The 22,036-nt window shown below is 35.6% G+C and overlaps 1 protein-coding gene across 6 annotated transcripts in view; it reads right to left on the bottom strand.

The window, feature by feature from the left end:
- The window catches only part of SLC4A10 (solute carrier family 4 member 10), a 336,246-nt gene that overhangs the window by 12,289 nt on the left and 301,921 nt on the right, over positions 1-22,036 (bottom strand). For all 6 annotated transcript variants that reach the window (XM_043488151.1, XM_043488153.1, XM_043488154.1 and 3 more), the window contains 4 exons: positions 15,664-15,915; positions 14,691-14,759; positions 8,463-8,636; positions 7,634-7,756 (listed from right to left, as the gene is read on the bottom strand). In XM_043488151.1, coding sequence (XP_043344086.1) covers positions 7,634-7,756; positions 8,463-8,636; positions 14,691-14,759; positions 15,664-15,915 — 618 coding nt within the window. The remainder of the gene's footprint in view (positions 1-7,633; positions 7,757-8,462; positions 8,637-14,690; positions 14,760-15,663; positions 15,916-22,036) is intronic.

Below are 22,036 nucleotides of genomic sequence, written 5' to 3'. Positions count from 1 at the left end.
TCCCTCTGCGGAGCCCTCAGCCTCTACTGAGGCCTTAGAATACCTCTGCCCAACCCATGCTGTGTAATAAAGGAGAGGTCAGGGGACTGTATGGGATCTGCTGTTTCTCTGCTTAGAAGCTGCCCTCCCAACCAACCCAGTGTCATATCTGTACTCTGTGATACTATTGGCATGTACCTGTCATCCCTTTGCATTATGGGAATTTATTCTATTCGCTTTCTCTGTTACATTTCAAGGAAAAATTTTCTTTGAAGACCTCTCAGATATATATTATTTCTTATGTATTATGTATTTCTTATGTATTATTTCTTATGTATTATGCCTGTTCCCCATGTTATGGGGAGGTACCATCAGAACTAATTCAAAGTGAGTAGACAGTATCATTGGTTTGAAATTATATATTTAAGCACTTGTGCAGAGCTAATCTGTAGTCTAAAATGACACATGCCTTGCAAATGGATTAGTTTCTATATATGGAAATGATACATGGGCCATATTAATTTATATGCACACCATTGAGGCCATGGGTAGAACACATTTACCCTTTCAGGAAGAAAAGGTTACTTTTTTTACTCAGAAAAGGTTATCTTAATGCACATGTGAAAGTGAAAGTTGCTCAGTCCTGTCCGACTCTTTGTGATCCCATGGACATTACAGTCCATGGAATTCTCCAGGCCAGAATACTGGCGTGGGTAGCTTTTCTTTTCTCCAGGGGATCTTCCCAACCCAGGGATCAAACCCAAGTTTCCCTCATTGCAGGCAGATTCTTTACCAGCTGAACCACAAGAGAAGCCCAGGAATACTGGAGTGGGTAGCCTATCCCTTCTTTAGCAGATCTTCCTGACCCAGGAATCGAACTGGGGTCTCCTGCATTGCAGGTGGATTCTTTACTAACTGAGCTATCAGGGAAGCCCTGATGATGCATATGGAGGGACATAAAGAGAAAACAATCAACAATCCCCAATGATATTTAAGTAAAACCAAATACAAGCAAAATGTAATTCTTTTCTTGGTTGTCCACTGAAAGGTAAGATTGGTATGTAGTATCTTTTCTGACCAACTCATAATAAAATGTAAAGAAGTCAGGTATAAAGGTTTAATAAAGAGTAAAAATTGGGGGTGGGGGGAAAGGCTGAAGAGAACAGCGGTGCCATCAATGCCTGGATTACCTGGCAGCAGAAAACTAAGGCTCAAGATTCAATCTAACAGCAAAAATTGGATCAAGCTTTGGGAACAATTTTGTTTTTTTCCTCAGATGATTTTCCACTTTTCTCTCAAATTACTTTCAATAATTATTTTGCACTCTGTGGCTTGTTAGCATGTGTGGGCTTTATACTAGTCATAATTCTATCCAAACAAAAACTCATCACCTCTAAAGATAGCATTTCCAAGCCATGCTTATCTGAAGAGAAGGGTGGCGGAGCAGCCGCTGCCTTCAGTGCCAGAAGGAAGCTGGGTGGGCCCCAGAGCTTGGGGATAGAGGGCCGGCTGCATCCCAGGCAGCTCTGTGAGGAAGCCAAAAATCGAGACTTTCTGGGGAGGAGCAGTCAAATCAGGCACTAGCCGTCACGACAATCACAACCTCTTTTATCTCCATCTTACAAGGAAAGAGACAGAAAGCAAAAAGCTTACTGGGTATCCTTAACTTTGTTAGTCTGAAATATCCTAAAATGAGTTCCATTCAGCATTTCATTTACACAGTGTCCATCAAAAATCTGCTGAGTTCTACAAGGATGATGATCAAAGTTTACCAAAGAGCACTTGAGGGGGCTTTGCCAATTTGACTACAGGAATGTTCATATTCTGATTTGAACACCAACTTTTCATTCAGATAGCCAAAGCACTGTTCTGATACTAAACAAGTGAAGGACAGTTGATTCTATACCCAGTAAAAAGCAGAAATATGGAGGCTTAAAAATGAATCTCTTCAATAGCACTCAAACATTTACTGGGTATGTATCATGTGCTAAGCATACAGTGAATAAAAAGAATAATCCAGGAGCTATTCATGAATCCAATAAGCAAATACATATTAAGCATGATTTCACGACAGGTAGTATGCTAGGTACTGGGCATACAACAATGAAAAGAGAGTCATAAACCTTACTCTTAGAGGATAAGAAGGATCACTGTAAAAAGGATAGAACAAGAGGCAGTGGTATCTGGGCCAGTCTCATTTGATCAGTTTGGTAACAGAAAGGAAGAAATTTAGGTAGGAAGAAACAAGGTAATAAAAGGTAGGAATAAATAAGACATGTTTTCACAATAACAAACAACTAGCCTGGCTGGGGTGAAAGGCCTGTGCTAAGTAGAAAAGGAAAATAAAATCAGAGGTAAATTGTGGTGTGTTTTGATGAAGGATTTACATATAAAGTTAGATCATGAATCGGAATTATGGTTTGTGATAGTGTAAAAAATACAATTCATATATTATGATATCTAACAAATGCTCTACCTTTAGTGAAACAGATAGCATGTTACTGTATCCACTTTTCATATAAAGTCTGTATCTATGGAGGAGTCCTCAAACAGCTCAAAGTACAAACAACAGCAGCACAGAGCCAATGTTCACAAAGGTGTCTAGAGTATTAGAGAAAACATTCAGCAATTTTAGAATTCTTAGATATTAAAAAATGGAAGGGAATTCAGAAATCAAGTCCAACCCCTTTAATTTCATGCAAGACAACATGAAATGCAACAGAATGCAAGAAGTGCCTGAGCATCTCCTTCCTCAATTATTAATAGAATAGATAATGTTGCAAACATCACACACACACACACAAACATACATACACACCCCTATAATTATTTGTAAACCATAAAATATTATAAGAGATATTCCTTAAGACTTCCAATATGCAGAAGAGCCAATACATACAACTACTCACTTGAACGATGAAAACTGAAAAGAAAAAAACTGGGAGGAGGAGTAGTCCGTATAGAATTCATATAAACAGATGGATGCAACATACGTTTTTCATCAGCATATTTGATTCAGTTTCTCTAATTGACTTATCAAAATTATTATAAAATAAAAAAATTCTGACAGAGTAACTCTGGATTTAGAGGAATATATTCTGGTGATACAGGGTCTGGGGGTTTAGGAAAGGTCATACCTCAAATTTCAGAACTCATGAGAATCACCTGGAGGTCTTGTTAACACAGATTTCTGGGCCCATATCCAGAGTTTTGATTCAGTAGGTCTGGAGCAGGGTCCAAGAATTCAGATTTATGACAAGTTGACAGGTGTTGGCTGATACAGCAGAGATCCTAGGACCACACTTTGAAAACCACTGCTTGAGGAAGAATAATATGCATGCCTTGCTCTGAGATTCAACTAGAAGTAAGATTTGCCTATACAATAATTAGGCCATGCTTCCTAAATCCACAACTGATTCTGATCTTTCTTAGCATAAGATATGCTCTCTAATATGTATAATCTTGGCCTTGCTCACGAGCCTGCTTCAGACAGATCGTTAAGTCCCACTTGCACCCCTCCTTTTCTTCCCCATAGCATGTATGTTGGAGTGAACCTCCCACAAACCAAGAGATGTCAGTATCATGATCACCGAGCAGAGCTGAATTTCTAGGATTTATCTAACATTAACCTCCTCCTCCCTAACCGAGGAGCAAACATTCTGCTGGGGCTTTCTGCTTTATCAGCAGCCCTTTTGTCAAATGTGTACAATGTCCTAGAGAATACTGAAGTAGGAAGTAAAGTGTGTTGGTACTCTGAGCACATTTGGACATCCAGAATTTGATTCTGCAGTCTTCCCTTTACACAGAGCAATGTGCAAAATGTCAGGGTTCCAATATTCATTTCTATCCTGATTATAATCCTTTCTTTCTAAAAACTGAACCATATGCATATACATATGCATGAAGTACATGAAAATTTGGAACAGAAGCTCTGCGACCTTGGACTGGCCTGTGTAGCTATTTATTCTGCTTAACTCATTATTGAATTTTAAGGTCAAACTAATGTTTTCTCAATGCCATAAGACCAGAAGTGGGCTACTGATAGTAAAGCCCTGAAAGATAAAGGTACAAACTTGTAACTATCATCAAAAGGACAAGAGGTGAGTCTACTTAAAATTCAAATCTCAGTGAGCTGAGACATTTCTGCTCTTTACCATCTTTCCGGATCACAATCTGAGTTACTCAATTAATCTAAGTAATTGCAGAAACGCAACATTTTGGGTAGAACTTGTACATTTACCACATTCATGTAAATGTCTTCTCCAGTCTTCTCCTGGAAGACTGGGCTTTGGTATAAGATGCTACATTCTTCAGTGGAGTCCATAAGCCTCAAGCAAATGAAATACGGAAATCTGGGTTACCAAGTAGCAAATCAACCAGAATTTTAGTTTCAGTATAGTCTTTCTTAAATCTTCCTACTCTCTATACTGATCATATTCTTTTAATACCAATTCCAGGTTAGAAAGTTAATATCTTTAAATTATACTTTCTCTCTCCAGTTGTCAAATGTAGAATTATCTTTCTTTGCACTGGTCAGAACTATATTTTAATGTCCTACTATGGATTATTTCATGACTGTATTATTGGTTTACTTGTTTCTTTATAACTAACACATTAAAGAGGATAACATTAAAGTACATCATATTAATCTAATTGAGAATTTAAAGGTCTATAAACCTACCTGATTAATGTATTGCAAGGCATTTTCCTTTACTTTTTCTCATACTCTGAACTAAAGGATACAGCTGTTAACTTTTCCTCAAAAAATCCTTTATCTCTTTTTGAATCCTTTTAGAAAATACTTAGGAGATTTAGTAATATTAATTACTTCTAAATTCTTTATCTACATAATCAGAAAACAGTCAATAACAATTGGTAAATAATGAGTCTATAATGTAAAAAGATTAGAAGCTCATTCCATAGCATCTCTGCCTATCTGAAGTTACTAAATTCCAAAATGGACATATGGCACACATACATATGAGTACCATACATATGCAGCTATGTGAATGGTTCTCAGCAATGGAAATAGCATATTCTAATACATTTATGATTACTGTCAAATTTGTTTTCTCCTATTTCACAGACATATAAAGGAAGAATATGAAATTTTCTTTGAATGAAAAAAAGGAAGAAATATTAAGCATAATATATTGTATATACTATTCATGGGGATCAAGCCAGGCAATCCTAAAGGAAATCAACCCTGAATATTCTTTGGAAGGACTGATGCTGAAGCTGAAGCTCCAATACTTTGGTCATGTGATACGAAGGGCCAACTCACTAGAAGAGTCGAATGCTGGGAAATACTAAAGACAAAAGGAGAATGGGGTGGCAGAGAATGCGATGGTTAGATAGCATCATCAATTTGATGAACACAAATCTGAGCAAACTTCAGAAGATAGTGGAGAACAGAGGAGCCTGGAGTGTTGCAGTCCATGGGGTTACAAAGAGTAGGACACGACTTAGTGACTGAAAGATGACAACAATTATATATACATGGTATTTTTCTTTTTACAAAGTTTTAGAAGGGCAAGTATGCTCCATGGTACAGATATGGCCTAATATGAATGCTGTAGAAGATACGATTGTATGCCTGAGGCTGTTGCTAGCTGATTCCTACAGAAGTAGTAAAGACATTTGACAGGAAATCAAAGCAGGAGAATAAGGCAAAATTACATTTACAAGTTACTGCATCAGAATACTTAACATTCTCATTATCAGGGAAACTAAGGAAAACCTTGTGGTCAGTGAGTTTTGTATTCAAAGTTGTCTTTCTTAGAATTTGAAACTTCTTAGAAATTATTTTCAACCTATATAAATTTTAATTATGTCAAGTATGAATAGTTTAAGTCTATAATATTTCTATATTCACATTCACTTTATTTACACTTATTTTATACCAAATTTTGTTTCATTTTTCTTGAACAGTACCTAAGGACGACAGCAAACCTTTAATAAAGCCCTAAAAACATATACAGATAATCCAAATATCCTAGTTAAAGCACTATTAAAAAATCTCTTACACTTAAATGAGAATATAAACTTAGAAAAGTAGTTAAAGCTTAGGAAAAAACAGAAAAATAGTTAAAGCACTATTTTTAAAAAAATTTTCTCATACTTAAATATGAGTATATCAACCTTAGAAAAATAAAAAAGCTTGATAACTTTATATTGATATTTTCAACATTATATCAGTATTGCTGTTCATTTGGTTCATGAGGTTCTTGAGGCAAGAATACTGGAGTGGTTTGCCATTCCCTTAGTATGGCTAGAAGTATAATTCAAAGTATGCCTTCTACAACACATAGGAAAATCTCTTCACCATGGAAAAGTGAAGAAATGCCAGACAGTCACATATTATGTAGACATATTTGTAGAAACATCTGAGCAAAAATCCCATTAGACTTCATGGCCTAATCTGGACTCATCTAATGGTTAAGTAAAACCTAAGATCATTGGAATGTTTACAAACAAATTCCCCAGAAGAAAGAGGAATATGCCCATGGCTTGCAAAAATATACCACAGAGAGGAAACTAAATACATTTACTGACTGCTTTGTAGAAGAAAACATGGAGAGAATAACGCACAAGTCTCACTAAGTGTTTTCTTTCAAATTCATTTCTAGTTATACAGAAATTTTGTTCTTCTGTTTTACAACTTATGGACTCAGTCATTCTGCTAAACGATGTACTGGTCATTTTTTTTTTTTTTTCATTTATACTCTTTGCAATACTTTAAAAATATTATGACTACTAGCCTTCAAAATAGATCCAGATTTATCCATGAATTTTAAATGTCATAAAGCTTAAAACAAATTGTTTTAACATGTAAAACAGAATAGGAGAAATCAGTAGTTTGTGAAAGTAGCAAAATCCCCAAAGTTTCTCAAACAGCATTCACTCAGTCCTAAAGCACTTTGAAAGATTGAGGGCAGGAGGAGTAGGGGACGACAGAGGATGGTTGGTTGGCATCACCGACTCAATGGACATGAGTGTGGGTAAACTCCGGGAGTTGGTGATGGACAGGGAGGCCTGGCGTGCTGCGGTTCATGGGGTTGCAAAGAGTCAGACACGACTGAGTGATTGAACTGAACTGAAAGCACTTTGAAAGAAAATCACACTTGATCTTAGCCAAAGGCCGAGAAGTGATGAAAGCAAATCAGAGCAACATGTTTTCCTATTAAACATTTCATCTATTTCAAGAATAACTAATTTTATCTTTCAATTAGCATTAGAATCTTTTGATTAAAATTTTGTTCTTTAGGAAAATACCAAGAGTAATGATGTCTCTTTTTTTTTCTTCTCACATATTCAACCAAAAAGCAATCACTGTTTGATCACAATTTGGAAACAGTTAAGGATGAGTAAATTTCTGCCATCCTAAGGGGAGGAATCAGAAACATAAACCTTATAATTTGAAGGAAAATGAAGTACCAAGTATTTGCATATTTCACTAGAGTTTGCTCATATAAGATATGTGCTCTCTCTGTTCAAGTTTCAGTTTTATGATTTTACACACTCATCTTTCCAAGCAGTCCACCTGTGCTTGTTAGTAATCACTAAAGACAAACACAATAATCTATTTTGCAGAGCTGTTGCTGTGCACGTGTTGCTTGTTTCTTTATAAGATATTGATTTTGCTCTGACTTACTTCTTTTTCAGCATCTTCTAGTTTCTTTTTCTTACTCTCAGGCATTAAATCATCCAACCAGCTGAGTTCCCGTTTGGTAAACAGAAAGTCCATCAATTTTCTTACAAATACCAGAGCTAACACCTGAAGGAAATAATAAAAGATTTTAAAACAAGGAAAAAATATAAATGGGAGAATTAGATTTATTTGTTTCTTGGTAGAAACAAGTCAACTACAATTAGCTCTGATATTAAACTGAAATTTTTATATATGTGTATATAATAGATATTGTCTAGCTTTTGCTTCCTTCAGTTTCTTTTCTTACCATATCTCCAGAATAATGGCTATGATTCTACCCATTATAGGAGACATTTAAAGAAGCAATGAAAAAACTATATTTTTGACCATTTCCTTAAAAACACTTTAAGAATATTAAACCTTTAATACCTATGCTGATAATATTTTAATTATTTATAGTCATTCAAATTCTAATACTTTAGCTTTGAAATATTTGAAACTCATCTAAAATATTTAATAAAATTTAATTTTAAAAGTCTCCTTAACTTTTCAGATTTGCTAGAATATCTTTAAAGTTAAATTGTGAAAGTTTACATTTTCCACCCAACTTTAATTAATTCAAACTAATGTTCAGAATGATAGAGATAAAACTAGTATGAATCACTTAAGTTCATATGTAATCTAAAATCCAATCTTAATTACTAGTTTTAGTGGCTAAAGTTTATACAAAGGTTTCCAATAACAATATTCTATTGTTTCAATTTGTTCATGGATTTTTAGTGAGAGCAGAAAATCAGAGAGAGAAAAAAGAGCTGACTTAGAAGTTTCGTACCATCATGGGAAAGACAATAGCAGCTCGTGAAACTTTTATTATCCACAAAAGGCCGAGGCAACTCATCTGAATAACTGTGAAGAGATGGACTTTTCGAAGTGGCACATGCCTTAGATATATAAAATCTGGTTGATGTTTTGCAGGCATCCAGAAGAGCTTTATTCTATCAAAGAACTAAAAGATAAACAGACTAAATTGCTTTTTACAGACAACAATAAAAGTAGGACAAGTAAATGTATAATATAGTCCAATATATGGTACATCTAGATCACACTTACATTGACATCTGGGCATCAGAACTATGGGATTGTTAAATGTACATTCTGAAATACCACAACTTCAGTTTGATAATATCCCATATTTTCTCAAATGTGGATACAGGTTATAATTTAGAAGAGTTTAATAACTTCAATGCCAATGCTAAACATTGCTCCCTCAGAGAGTATAGCCTTGAGACAAAACATAATCATCACCCTCATCTTCATCATCACATCTCAATTTCTTCCTTTGCTTGTCTAAGTACTGGGGTTTCCTGCACCCTTCTTTATTGAATATTTCATCCATACCCACTGTTTCAACTTTCACAAACTTGCTAGAATCTCAACCCTCAATCTCTACTGCAGCTCTTACTGTCTTGAGTTCTAGACCCACATGCAGCTGCTACATAGGATGTACCTCCTTATTTTGACTCTGCTGTTTTGACCTTGCCACTTTCATCCCCATAAAAGGTTTTGGTGCTGTTTCTAAAAATACAAATACCGTGGCCATAAATATTTAACCTAGATGAATTACTATTAATAAAGTATTTCCAGAGCAAATTTTAACTCAGTTTAATTTGTTGATCAGTTTCCTCTACTACACTGTCAAATCATTTATATATATTTTCAATTGTATCTTATTAACATTATTTTCATCTGAATCAAGGTTACTTCTGTTTAAACTTTATCATAAAGACAGTACATTATTTTTGGACAAGATATTATTTTAATAGCTTTGACATTTTTATCCACCAAAGTTAATTTTCTCAATTCAAATTTTATAGATTAAATGTCCACAAGAATCTGAAATCTTCAATCATATTTTACTTAACAAAATGTACTGCATGTTAGCTTTGTTTCATGCAGATCATTTTGTTTAATTTTTCTCAGGCCAAATTTTACAGTTTTCAATGTTTCCAACAAGAAGTGATGATTTAGAAAATGACAGTTTCAATCACTGTCAGTTCTATTTCATACCATGGAATATCTCCTATGTTTTAAGAGTAACATTAGATTTAGTCCTTAGCTAATTTATATGAGAAAATTGTAAGCAATCTTCATCAAATTTTCCAAAATTACTCTAATATGCCAAGGAACAAAAATGCCCATAGAGTCAAATAAGTGTTAGTGTAGTGTCATACATCATGTTTTACTGACGCCTTCTCATATTCCCAATTCAACACAAACTCATCTTTCTTTCTGTTTTTTACCTGTCTTATGGCACAGCATGACCTTCCCTCGGGCATCTAAACCAGAATCACACATAGTTGAGTCCATCCAGTGTTCATTTATTTAGTCATATTCACTTATACCTTCCAAAAAATTCGTTGAAAACCTATGCAGAGTACTAAGTGCTGAATTAGTTCCTGGTGTGTTCCTCTCTAAATTGTTCATAAATATTTCACCGGGTCTTTTTATTTTTAACTCCTAAATATCTCTTACAATTACATGTCATTAAATAAATAAAACTCAGTGCTTGGTAGAGACAGGAATAGGGAAGAAATAAAGTAAAATCCTCAGGGCTATAAATGAGTGTTTCAATTTCTATAGAACTAATTTTTTTCCCAGCTACCATTTCTCCATGTGTGAAGTTATGTTATTGCATAACTGTACTTCAGTGTGTGGGTGATTCCATTGTTATTGCTTAAATGGCACATTTGCTTTACTTTGGATTCTTAAAGTGTTGGAATGAATATAAATGTGGCTATATATCTGAGTACAGAAACAGCATTCATAAGAACACTATGTTCTGTTTTTCCTGCCATGTTGCACAATAAGAAACCTAGATAAATTTCTTAATATTGCCAAACAGGTAATATACAACATTCTTCGAACAAACGGGGTAACAAATTAACATGTTTCTTGAACTGCTGATATTCAGCACATTTTTAATTATTTTTACTCAAGTACCCAATGACAGTCATGATAAATATATTCTGAGTTTTGCATGTACCTTTGATCTTGTCCTAATATCAGCATCCCATTTCTCTATCCAGTGAGCCACAATATTCCAAATAGGAATTTCAGCTCCCTGAGTTCAGGGCTCACTTAAATTTTCACTAACTCTTGTTTCTTAGTGTGAGACCCTATTTGCTGTTTCATTTGTGTTATTTAGAACTCATTATACTTTTCTCATGGGTCTTTGATAATATTTTCCTCAACTTTCATTTGAAAGATTCACACCCCAAATAATTCCAAAATTTCACATTCTTGTTTAGTTCCAAAGCTCATGGGTATAATAAAATCATGTGAGTGGAATTAGGGGGGAAAATCTGTTGAAGCTATCAAAATGATTTTACTTTGTTTCTTAAACTTCTGCTGCTATATTTATGTGAGCCTGAGGCCTAATAATAAATACTTTTCACTTACAGATGAAATTAGTACTCATAGAACTTTTGCCAAAGGCAAAAAAAAAACCCCAGCAAAACAAATAAACAAAACCTCTTCAGCACTCTTCCCTATCTGTCTTGCCAGACCAATTCTTTTAAAATATATTTTTCATACATAAAGTTATAAATGAACAAATTAAATGTAGTTAGAGTAAAATTAAATGCATAACACTTCTCAAGTGTTATAACAGTGAAATATTCAGTTATAACCCTGAGGATTTTACTTTATTTCTTAAGATTCAACACATCCCCTCCCAAGTTACTTTTACCCAGTATCAGGATGAACACACTCATCCTATCGACTTAGGGTGATTAGTGATCTTACAGTAACATCAATGTTAAAGTTCTGTCTTGGTTCTGACATCCAATAGCATCCTCGGGCCTAAGAGGTTTTCCTTCTCCCAAGGTCAGAAGCTGATTAATTATTTATTCAGGAAAAGAGTTCCTGTACTGCCTGTCCCTCAGCATTGAGAGTTTAGCCAAGCTCTTCCACGGTGCTGCTGCCTCATCACCCATTTTGTCTGATCAAGCAGGCTGCAGCAACCTTAAATTACCCTAGCCCCTCATGCAAGTCCATACCTTAGATAGCTACCTACAGAGTCACAAGTAAATATAAGTTCCTGATATAGTTTCCCCAACGGCCCTTGTGATCAACAACTTCCCCTGCCCTCTTCTCCTTATGCACTCCTTAGATAAGACCTCTGCAAAGCTCACCAAACCTGCTCTTCTGATTTGAAGAGTCCAGTTTCAGCCTTAGCCAAGGAACCCCAAAGTGCTCCACCCACTGACCCTAATAAAGGCATCTGCCCCAGGTCCTGTCTGTCTCTCTCCGTCTCCATTTTGTCTTGGCCTCCCCACGTGGCCCCTCAAGGCCAGGTCCTTCCTGTGAAGACCTATGAGTGATAAACTTTTCTATTTCTGTTTCTGTTGTGGTCTGTTGTTAAACCGCCAGCTCACCATCTAACACCCTGTGCTCCACTTAAAAAGTGTTAATTTGACGAATTCATAACATTTAGTCAGATGACTGTTCCTTTATAGGTCACTGAAAGTAATGAGTCTATCTTGTCAGAGAAAAAGTGGCAATTTATATTTTCTTTTAGCCAACAAAAATAAACTATACAATAAATAATCCTCAAACTAGTCTCTTTTTCAAGAAAATTTAAGTGCTTGGGAACAACAGTCTTGTTATAAAGCAAGATTATTCAAAGGAAATTTTAAATAGAAATCTGTATTAGTTTCCTAGTGCTGCTGTAACAAATTACAATTCGGTGGCTTAAACAATAGAAATTTATTTTCTCACAGATGTGGAGGCCAGAATTTCAAAATCGAGGTTTTGGTGGGGCCTTGTTCTGTCTGAAGGCTGCAGGGAAGAAAATTTTCTTGCCTCTTCCAGCTTCTGTTGGTTCCTGATATACCTTGGCTTGTGGTGGCAAAATTCCAATCTCTGCCTCGACCTTTATGTGGCTTTCTTCCCTATGTCTCTCTGTGTCCTCTCCTCTTCTTATAAGGACTCCAGTTATTGGATTTAGGGTTCATCCTAAATTCGGGGTGAGCTCCTCTTGAAATCCATAACCAATTTCATCTGCAAAGACTTTATTTCCAAATAAGGTCACATTCTGAGATTCCAGGTGGATGTGCGGGGAAGGGGCACTATTCAACCCACTATAATAACATAAACAGGAATAATTTGCCAACAGCCTCAGTAAAAATTTAAAATAATCTTGTAGCACTTAAAAGAAATGTTTTACAATTTTATTCATTTAATTTTGGGCTTCTCTGAGTCTTCATTGCTGCATGCAGGTCTTCTCCAGTTGCTACAAGTCGGGGCTACTCTTGGTTGCAGAGCATGGGCTCTGGGGCACACAGGCTTCAGGAGTTGCAGCACACGGCTCAGTACTTGTGACCTGAGGGCCCTAGGGCTGGCTCAGTGGTTGTGGCGCGCGCGCTTAGCGGCTCCGTGGTATGTGGAATCTTCCCGAACCAGGGATCAAACCAGTGTCCCCTGCGCTGGCAGGCAGATTCTCATCCACTGTACCACTAGGGAAGTTCCTCTTGCGGTATTTTTTAAATGTGTCCACAAATTCTTTGATATTATTCTCTTCAAGAGATGGAGTCTAAATTTCCCTCCTCGTGTGTGCAAACTGGCCACAACGACTGGCTTCTAACAAATACAAGAAAAGTGGAAGTGACCATGTGTGACTTTGTAGACTGTCAGTAGGCACAGTGACTTCAGCCTCACTCTGCCTCATATTTCTCATTCGGATGGAGGTTAGGATCTCTGTCGTGATGACACTTAAAGTGTCTGATGGAGAGGCCGCTTACCAATAGCCAGAGAGGCACTACCATCTCCTGCCCACAGCGTTGGGATAAGCCATTTTGGATAAACACCTTCTAGTCCTATCCAAGTCTTCAAATGGCTGCAGTTCTTGTCCACATTTTGCTAGCAGCCACATAAGGCATCTTGAGCCAAAATCACCCAGCTATTATGTTCCCAAGTTTATGACCCACAGAAACTGTGAGATAATAAATGTTGGCTGTTTTAAGCCAATAAGTTTTATAGCAATTTTTTAGGTAACAATGGGAAATTAATGCATAACTATATTTATTTAACCAATAATTAAACAATCTGTAAGGTTTTCCTTATTAACTTATAAAATAATTCTATAAAGACAATTGCAATAATAACAGAAAAGCAACATAAAAGGCAAAAATCACCCAGAATCTTAATACCTTAACAAATTGTTTTTCTTTCACCACCTTCCTTTTTAATCTACCCATACTCACAGTTTCTTAAACCTGTGGTAGTTACAACTTGTTTTCCCACTTTTTCACTTCACATTTCACTTTGTCATAAGCATTTTTACTGTGTTATTTTTATGGTCATCGCATTTATTAATTTTAAATTATCAAATTTAAATTAACCATCAATTACTTAATTATTTCACTGTTGTTGAGTAATTGTATTGTTTCCAGTATTTTGATAATATGTATTACAAGGAACATCTTTGTACATATTTTTTTTACTATTTTCATGGATAGATGTCCACATACATCATCAAGATATCAAAGATTAAAAGCATTTTAATATTTTATATAGTTTTAAATATACTGATATCCTTTTCTAAAAGGATTATAAAGTATAAACTTTTTACAATTTTAACATGTGTGTGTGTTAGTCACTCAGATGTCCAACTGTTTTTGACCCCATAGACTGTAGCCTGCCAGGCTCTTCTGTCCATGGGATTCTCCAGGCCAGAATACTGGAGTGGGGAGCCATTCCCATCTCCAGGGGATCTTCCCAATCCAGGGATTGAACCTGGGTCTCCCACATTGCAGGCAGATTCTGTACTGTGTCAGCCACCAGGAAAGTCCCACAGTTTCAATATACTCATAGTAAACAGAAGTACCCTCAGATTATGAACCATTTTTAAGAAATTTTTAAGAAATTTAACTATAGACTGAAAGCTACTCCTCAGATAATGACATTTTCTTAGCTCTCAAGTGACTTTGAGACCTTAAGATATGTCATCACAGCTTTACTTTATATGCTTTACTTACTATATTATTATAAAGTAATTTACCTGAATTCCTTTTAGTGATGAAGCACCCATGTAAAGAAACACTCCATATAGCACTGGCATAGGAATAAACTGTAAAAGAACAATTAGAAAAAAGGCACAGGTTATTTTCAAATACAATGTGGTCAAGACATTTCGTACTTCCAAAGAAAAACACAGAAAGGTAAATATTTTAGAAGTATGGGGCAGATCAGAAGCCTTGGGTTCAAATCCAAGCTCTAGCACTTTTTAGCTGCATAACCTCAGGTAAGTTACCTAAGCTTTCTGTGCCTTAGTTTCCCAATATCTAAAAAGGGATAATAATAGGTCTATTAGACATATTTAATAGGTCAAAATCAATAAAATCACATATGATGAATAATAAACAATAAATATCAAGTATATTATTATGCTACATTAGGGAAATTCAAATTAATTCAGTTATTTAAAATGAATTAAAATCTTTAAAATGAATTCAATTATTTTAAACATGAAAAAAAAAGTGTATCCAATAACAATGTCCATGTAGTAGTTTTATGGAACATTTAAAATACAAAACTGCATATGTGGCCATGACCATGGCACTGCTTATCTCTACACCTCCCCCTTTACTAAGTAATATTAACTGCAAATATATCTGTCCACTGAAAAGAAATTAGAAACTTTCTTTTGTGTAGGCGTATAGTAAACTCAGGTCACTAGTCAGAGATGAGTGACTGTTTCCCAGAACTTGATTACCATTTCAAAATTACAATAATAATTTATACATCAAATTTACTTTGCCAGATTAAATTTTTTACATACTTAAGGATTCTAAAATATAGCACATAATTTCCCTTGGTAAGAAGCTATATAAACATGGTAAAAAAAAATTCATCACTTTCATCACATGCCATACAATATTTACAAATTGATGGCTTAGACTCAAATGAAATTTCTTAAACAATAATACATATATTCTGCCTTCTCTCAAGTTCACAAAGGGAGATTTCATTACCTTCAGAATACTAGTCATAAAGACTGATGAGCCCATGAGAATGAAAATCATAAGCCCAGTAACTCTTTGCTCCCGAATGCCAAGAAATTTGGGTTGTTCTCCTGGAGCTGAACATTCAGATTCCAGTTTCAGGCTGTTGACATGAGTGATGGAAAGGACAGTGGCAGCCACAAACCACGGCAGGCCCATGATGGAGCACACACCCAGCATGACAGCCACCATTAACAGATCCAGATGGTACCCACAACCTTTCTGTTAAGAGAAAGAAAAGAGAATTCTCATTCTACCTGAATTTGGCATAAATACCAATGACACCACCGCCACAGAACAGAAAAGAATAGAAAAGAGATACTATTTTGAATCTTATATAACTGATTCTAAAATGCAAAATAAATTAAAGATAAAAAGAGAATAGTCTCAAAATACACAGTCCACTTAAAGAAAAGCTACAGATGTTCCTACTGCAATTATGATTATAGTGACTTCTACGTATTTTAATAGATATAATTCTGGCTTACTAGTACATTAGTTTCCATTCTATTTCAACTGAATAGGTAAAGTCATTTTCAAATACAGTCCCTTTGTTTTGGTTCCTTAAATGAGCAGGTTAATTTGTAATTCATGTCTTTCATCATTAATTTATACAAAAAATTATTGAGCATCAATTATATATCAGGCATTAGGCTGAGAAAACAAACGACTGTGTCCCCAATAGAGCTAAAAATGGCCTGGTTGTGACTAGACACCACTTCCTGACAATACCCAGGAGGCCTTTTTGCTAAGAACTCCTAAAGGATAAACTCTTGTTAAGCCCTTTCCATTTATGCTCTTTTGTCTCAATGGTTGACTTTTATTGTGAAAAATAATATCATAGAACCTAAACTTCCTTTTACAAACTCATTTTTATCCTAGCATAGGACTATCTTGTTCTCATCTCTTGCAGTACTAGAAAAATTTGATCTCTCCTTAAAATGATAGTTTTGTGCTTTCTATCCCCTATATTATTCTACTCCATCACTGACTTCCAGATGTTGCAAACTTCAGTGCTCTCTTAAACTAGATAAGAAATGTAAATAAGGAGAAATGGATGCATGGGACATGTGGAGGTGTGGAGAACTGAGGACTGTTCCCTTGAGGAAACTGATTGGCTAAGAGTCCTTAGAGGACACAAACAAGATGGGGAATAGCTCTGTCACCATCACCCATAGGAAACTGACAGTGTAAAGCCTAAGAGTTAGCAAACACTATTTTACCTTCCAACTTTTAATGACTACTTCATGAGAGGTAGTGTAATAAGATGGTTAAGAGTTGGGTCAGCTTAGCCTAGACAATAAGTTCTGGAGACAGGTCGCCAGGGATCAAATGCTGGCTTAAGCAATGATCTTGGACAAATCATCTAAACTTTTGTGCCTCTGTTTCCCTATCTGAAAAATGGTGATGATGATGACAAGAGACAGAGTGCTGAGTTGTTCTGAGAATTACAAATGATTTTCACATCATTTAGAACAATGTCTGATATATCAGTAAGTACCTAGTAAATGTTAGCGACCATCATATTTTCACAGTTGAACAAAAACTTTCTTCTTTTGTACTTGTTTCAAGGCTCCTTAATAAAAACATGTTTAAACTTCACATAATTTCTCAGTATATTCCAGTTTAGTGCAATCATTAACATACAATAAGCAATCAAAAAGTCACAGACTGACAATTTTAAAAGGAAATATGCATAACTGAAATATTTTTAGAATCAAATCTAGGTGTAATTTTAAAATAAATATAACTGTTAAATTTATTATTATGAACGTGAGCAGAAATTACCAATTACTCTAGAGGAGTAATTTTGACTTTTTTTTACAGGTAGTTTTACCAAGTTGCAAGCAGTTTCTAGTTTATCTGAAAGCTAATATAGCCTTAAAGGTAAAACATACTGAGTTATTTGATGTGTATTTGTCATGGTAGTGTTTTCTTTCTGCTATTTTATTTCATTATTTTACTAAGAAAAACACCCTTAAAATCGGTTGTACTTCCTTCCCTTTCTGCTTACCCTTGCCAAATTATAAAAGTGCAGGAGATGACAGAGAAGAGAAAATGAGACATATCCACACAAGTACCTTTTCTCCACCTGCGCTGTCACCAATTCATTGGCACCCTTCCTTGGGTCAGCTTGGTTAGGGTAATGCTCCAGGTTCACCCAAATGCCTAAACTCAATTTCAGTTGTGAATATAACCCTAGACAATTTTTCGGCTAATAAACCTGGAGAGATTTTCTGCTAATAACTCTGGAGAGATTTTCTGGAGACAGCTGGAAGGCGGGAAGAGAAACACCTTTGCGTCAGCATGACCAAGAAAGTATAAGAAGCTTCACCAGAGCCAGACTATGGTCCCCTAGTCCTTTTGCAGAACATCTTGGAAGATGTAGTTACATAGGATAGAACTCAAATTTTAATCCCATTGAGCTTCCTGTGACTCAGTGGAAAAGAATCCTCCTGCCAATGCAGGAGACATGGGTTCGATCCCTGGTCGAGGAAGATCCCACATGCTGAGGGACAATTAAGCCCACAAGCCACAACTACTGAGCCTGTTCTCTAGAGCCTGCGAGTCCCAACTACTGAGTCCACATGCTCTAGAACCTGTGCTCCGCAACAAGAGAAGCCGCCACAATAAGAAGCCTGCTCATTGCAGCTGGAGAGTATCCCCCACTCACCACAACTAGAGAAAAGCCTGGAAAGCAACGAAGATCCAGCGCAGTCAAAAATAATAAATTAATTAATTAAATAAAAATTTTTAGACCCAAATTAAGGACAGAGTCTTAACCGGTTAGACAAGTGTTGTCTTAGGAACTGTGCAGTGTGAAGAACATAGGACAGCAAAGGACCTGATCTTCAAGCCCTTGCCACTGAGGCAGTACAATGTAAACGGTGCTCCCTGGGCTGTTTTGCAAATCTGTGGTATTGCTAAGAGAGAATGGAAGAGGTGCTAGCAGCTGAGAGATAGACATGAGAGGAGGGCAGAGGACATGGGGACTTGAGAGTCAGGCTTATGCTTTCAGGACACGCCGGTCTTTCCCATGGTATATGCTCCCCATGGCATAAGTATATTAGGAAGGCCTTCATGACAGCCATTTCCTATAGTTCTTGTCTTAGTGTTTCAAAAATATGATGTGGTAGTCTGGATGGGAGTGTAATTTGGAGGAGAATGTAGGGTTGAATCCCTTCGCTGTTTATCTGAAACTATCACAACATTATCGGTTGGCTATACCCCAGAACAAAATTAAAAGTTTTTAAAAAATAAAATGACTTGCTTGCTGTTAAAAAAATATATGATACAAATGTAAACTGTGGGATGCGAGACTGCAGTAAGCAGACAAAATAACACTTTGCAAGAGAATAATTTCCTTTTTAAATTTAGAAAGCTAGCTTTGTAAAGTCCAAGCAGATAATAAAATCAAAAATACAATTTCCCCCTGATTATGTTGTACAACAATGGGAGCAGCTTAATTTAATGTGAGTCAAAGGAAATAAAGCAGTTCTGGCACTTCCACTAATTAATCATCATCCTTCGTCTTGCCTTCCATTTAAAATGTCTTTAAAACCATGGTCTTTGTAACCAAATTATTAGCTGATGGGCATGCCAGCCAAAGGGAAGTATCCCTTTGTCAGAGAGAGAACTCTGTACCTTCTAACATATTTCTGTAGATTTTTTTCTGAAATAAAGACAGAATCAGGGCTTCTATTCTCACATTCATCCATGAAACACGGGAAATGGACATATGGGAAGAAAAGGGAGCATAGCAACAGGTGATGCTACACCAGACCCCACTAAAACCAACATGCAGCAAGACAAGAGGCCAGCCAAGAGGACCATCTGATACCCAGATGCCACTGCTGAAAAAATTCATTTCAAAGCTTGGCAGCAATTTCCTGCATCTGTCAAGTTAACCACATAAAAGACTATAGATTGACATGAAGAACCAGGCTGACAAAGAGGGCAAAAAAGAACATATCAAATGCCATAATCATCAAGAGAATGTGGTGCCAAATGAATGTGGCAAATGCATTCATTTACTCAAGTGATCTGGGATTGTATTGCTGTTTATTAAAAAATGATGTCAAAAGAAGCCTGAACTGTCTACAGAAACATGAAGAAAAGCCCACAGTTATATCTTAACAGAAACTTTCTTTTCTGAAAGACAGTAGCTTTCCACTCTTAGAGAATATACTTCTTTTAAAAGTGGAAATTTTTCATGATTTTCAAAGGGATTCAGTTAACCAATGCTGATTCTACTTCTCTAGGGTAGAAACAAACAAATGAGAAATGCTAGAGAGAGTATGGATTTACATCTACATATAATATGAATGGTAATTTGCATTTTCAAGTTTTTACATTTTCAACTTCTGATACTTTTGAGTGACCTAAAGGATCATGAGATGTCATGAGTTAGAGTTTTGCTGGTCTTGAAATTCTTCATTCTGAGGGAGGAGTCACTTACCCGTGAGTTGGCGCTAGACTCTTCACTCAACACAGCTTTATTGCATATGTAGTAACACAAAAATGACAAAAAAAATTTTAATAGTAGGAGAAAAGTCTTCTAAAATAAAAAAATTCCTCTAGGAGAAAACCTTGGCAACTGGTTTTGGTAATGGAAGGGAAGAAAAAGTAAAAAGATCTAAAACATAGGTTTGGAAGAGATAATGAAATGATGAAATTTCTAGATGACTTGGCTATGTGATGTCAACTTAAATATATAACATGACCTCTACAAGGTGCTTGATACAGAATCTAGAAATCGTCATTCATCTAACTATCTCAGGAAATGCCCCAACCAAGACATAATGGGTTTTCAAATAAGAAAAGAAAATCAGCAAAAGTTGATAATGTGGTTAACTTGTGGTTTTGGGATATATTCAAGAAACAGGTGTCTTTTTGTGACAATGTGGTTCAAGTAAAAGCCAGAGACTGCAGACATTTCAGGGAAGCAACAGGTGGGGAGAGCGGTTATGGAACAGACCGTTACTCTGAGTAAAGAACATTCTGAGAAAGTGATTTTTTGCTGTTGTTAACAGGAAAATCAGTAGCAGCAGCCCACGTGATACTGAAGTTTACAGAACACTGGGTTAGAGGCCAAAAAAAAAAAGTATTCAGTGCAGATAAAATATGTCTTCACTGGATAGAACTTACTTTGAAAATATCCATATCCAAAGGAAACTGGGGGTGTTCAGACTAATAGAGGCCAAGAAAAGACCAACTCTTCTTGTGACAATATAGCAAAGCCTTATCTGGCTTTATGATTAAACCAGATTTGCTCTGTCTATTAAATCCAGGCTATTAAGGGGTAAAATAGGCATCTTTTGACTATACAGCAACTTGTACAATAAAAAGTATGTACAAATAATATAATATAGTTTAATAATATAGTCTCAACTTCATTTTAGTGACAAAAATATTAAATGCTTTAATTCTACATTTAATTCTAGAAAAGCAGGTAATTGAAAGGACCACTTAAAGAATGCTTTACTATATTTTAGCTACTCTACATGATACATAAAGGTGAAATAACATAGTACATTTATTGATCTGGAGCTTTGGAAAGTCTGTGAATGTCAAGGGGCTACCATGGACTCAGGAAGAACAAGGAGCAAGCATTATGTGGTTATAAGGTAGAGAGATTTGGAAAGAGCAAGCACACAGGACAGCCAAAGAGGTAACGTCACCCTTGGCAATTCTTCACTTACTTCTACATTCTGTTTTAATATAATTCCACTAATATTTGGGAAACAAATATACAAAGAGAATTTTTTCAGCGAAATCAGTAATATTTCTGCCTAATTATAAAAGCCAAAAAAAAAAAAAAAACCCAACTTCCTTTGAAAGGGAAATAATGATTATATAGCTTTCTTTCTAAAACAGGAGTCTTTCAGTTCATTTAAAAACACGTGTCATACAAGGAAATACATAAACTTCCGTTAAAATGATAATGCAGCCTATACTGTTGACATGGGAGGATTACCATGATAATGCTCTTATGCAAAAAAAAAAACATGCAACATATGCAGTACGAAAATACATATTTCAGTATACAATAAAAATAGAGATGAGAAAAATAGAGATGTTTTCAGTTTAAAAAAATAAACTGGTGTCTAGGAAAAATGTTTTCCTACTTCTTAGAGAATAGCAGATTAACAATGTTCAACATAAAGTTCTTAACACCAGCTTTATAGATTATTTAACTCTGTAACTTTAATAGTTAGGTTGTGGCAGTATTTGCTTTTGCAGAAGCCTGATATTTTTACTATCAAATATTTTTGAATGATTGATATTAAATAAGTTGACTACTAACTTGGAAATCTGAATTTCTTATTTTGAGAGCTGTAAA

The sequence above is a fragment of the Cervus canadensis genome, chromosome 15, assembly GCF_019320065.1.
Source record: "Cervus canadensis isolate Bull #8, Minnesota chromosome 15, ASM1932006v1, whole genome shotgun sequence".
NCBI lineage: Eukaryota > Metazoa > Chordata > Mammalia > Artiodactyla > Cervidae > Cervus > Cervus canadensis.
Note: the sequence above shows the minus strand (reverse complement) of the source record. Positions and strands in the feature narration are given on the sequence as shown.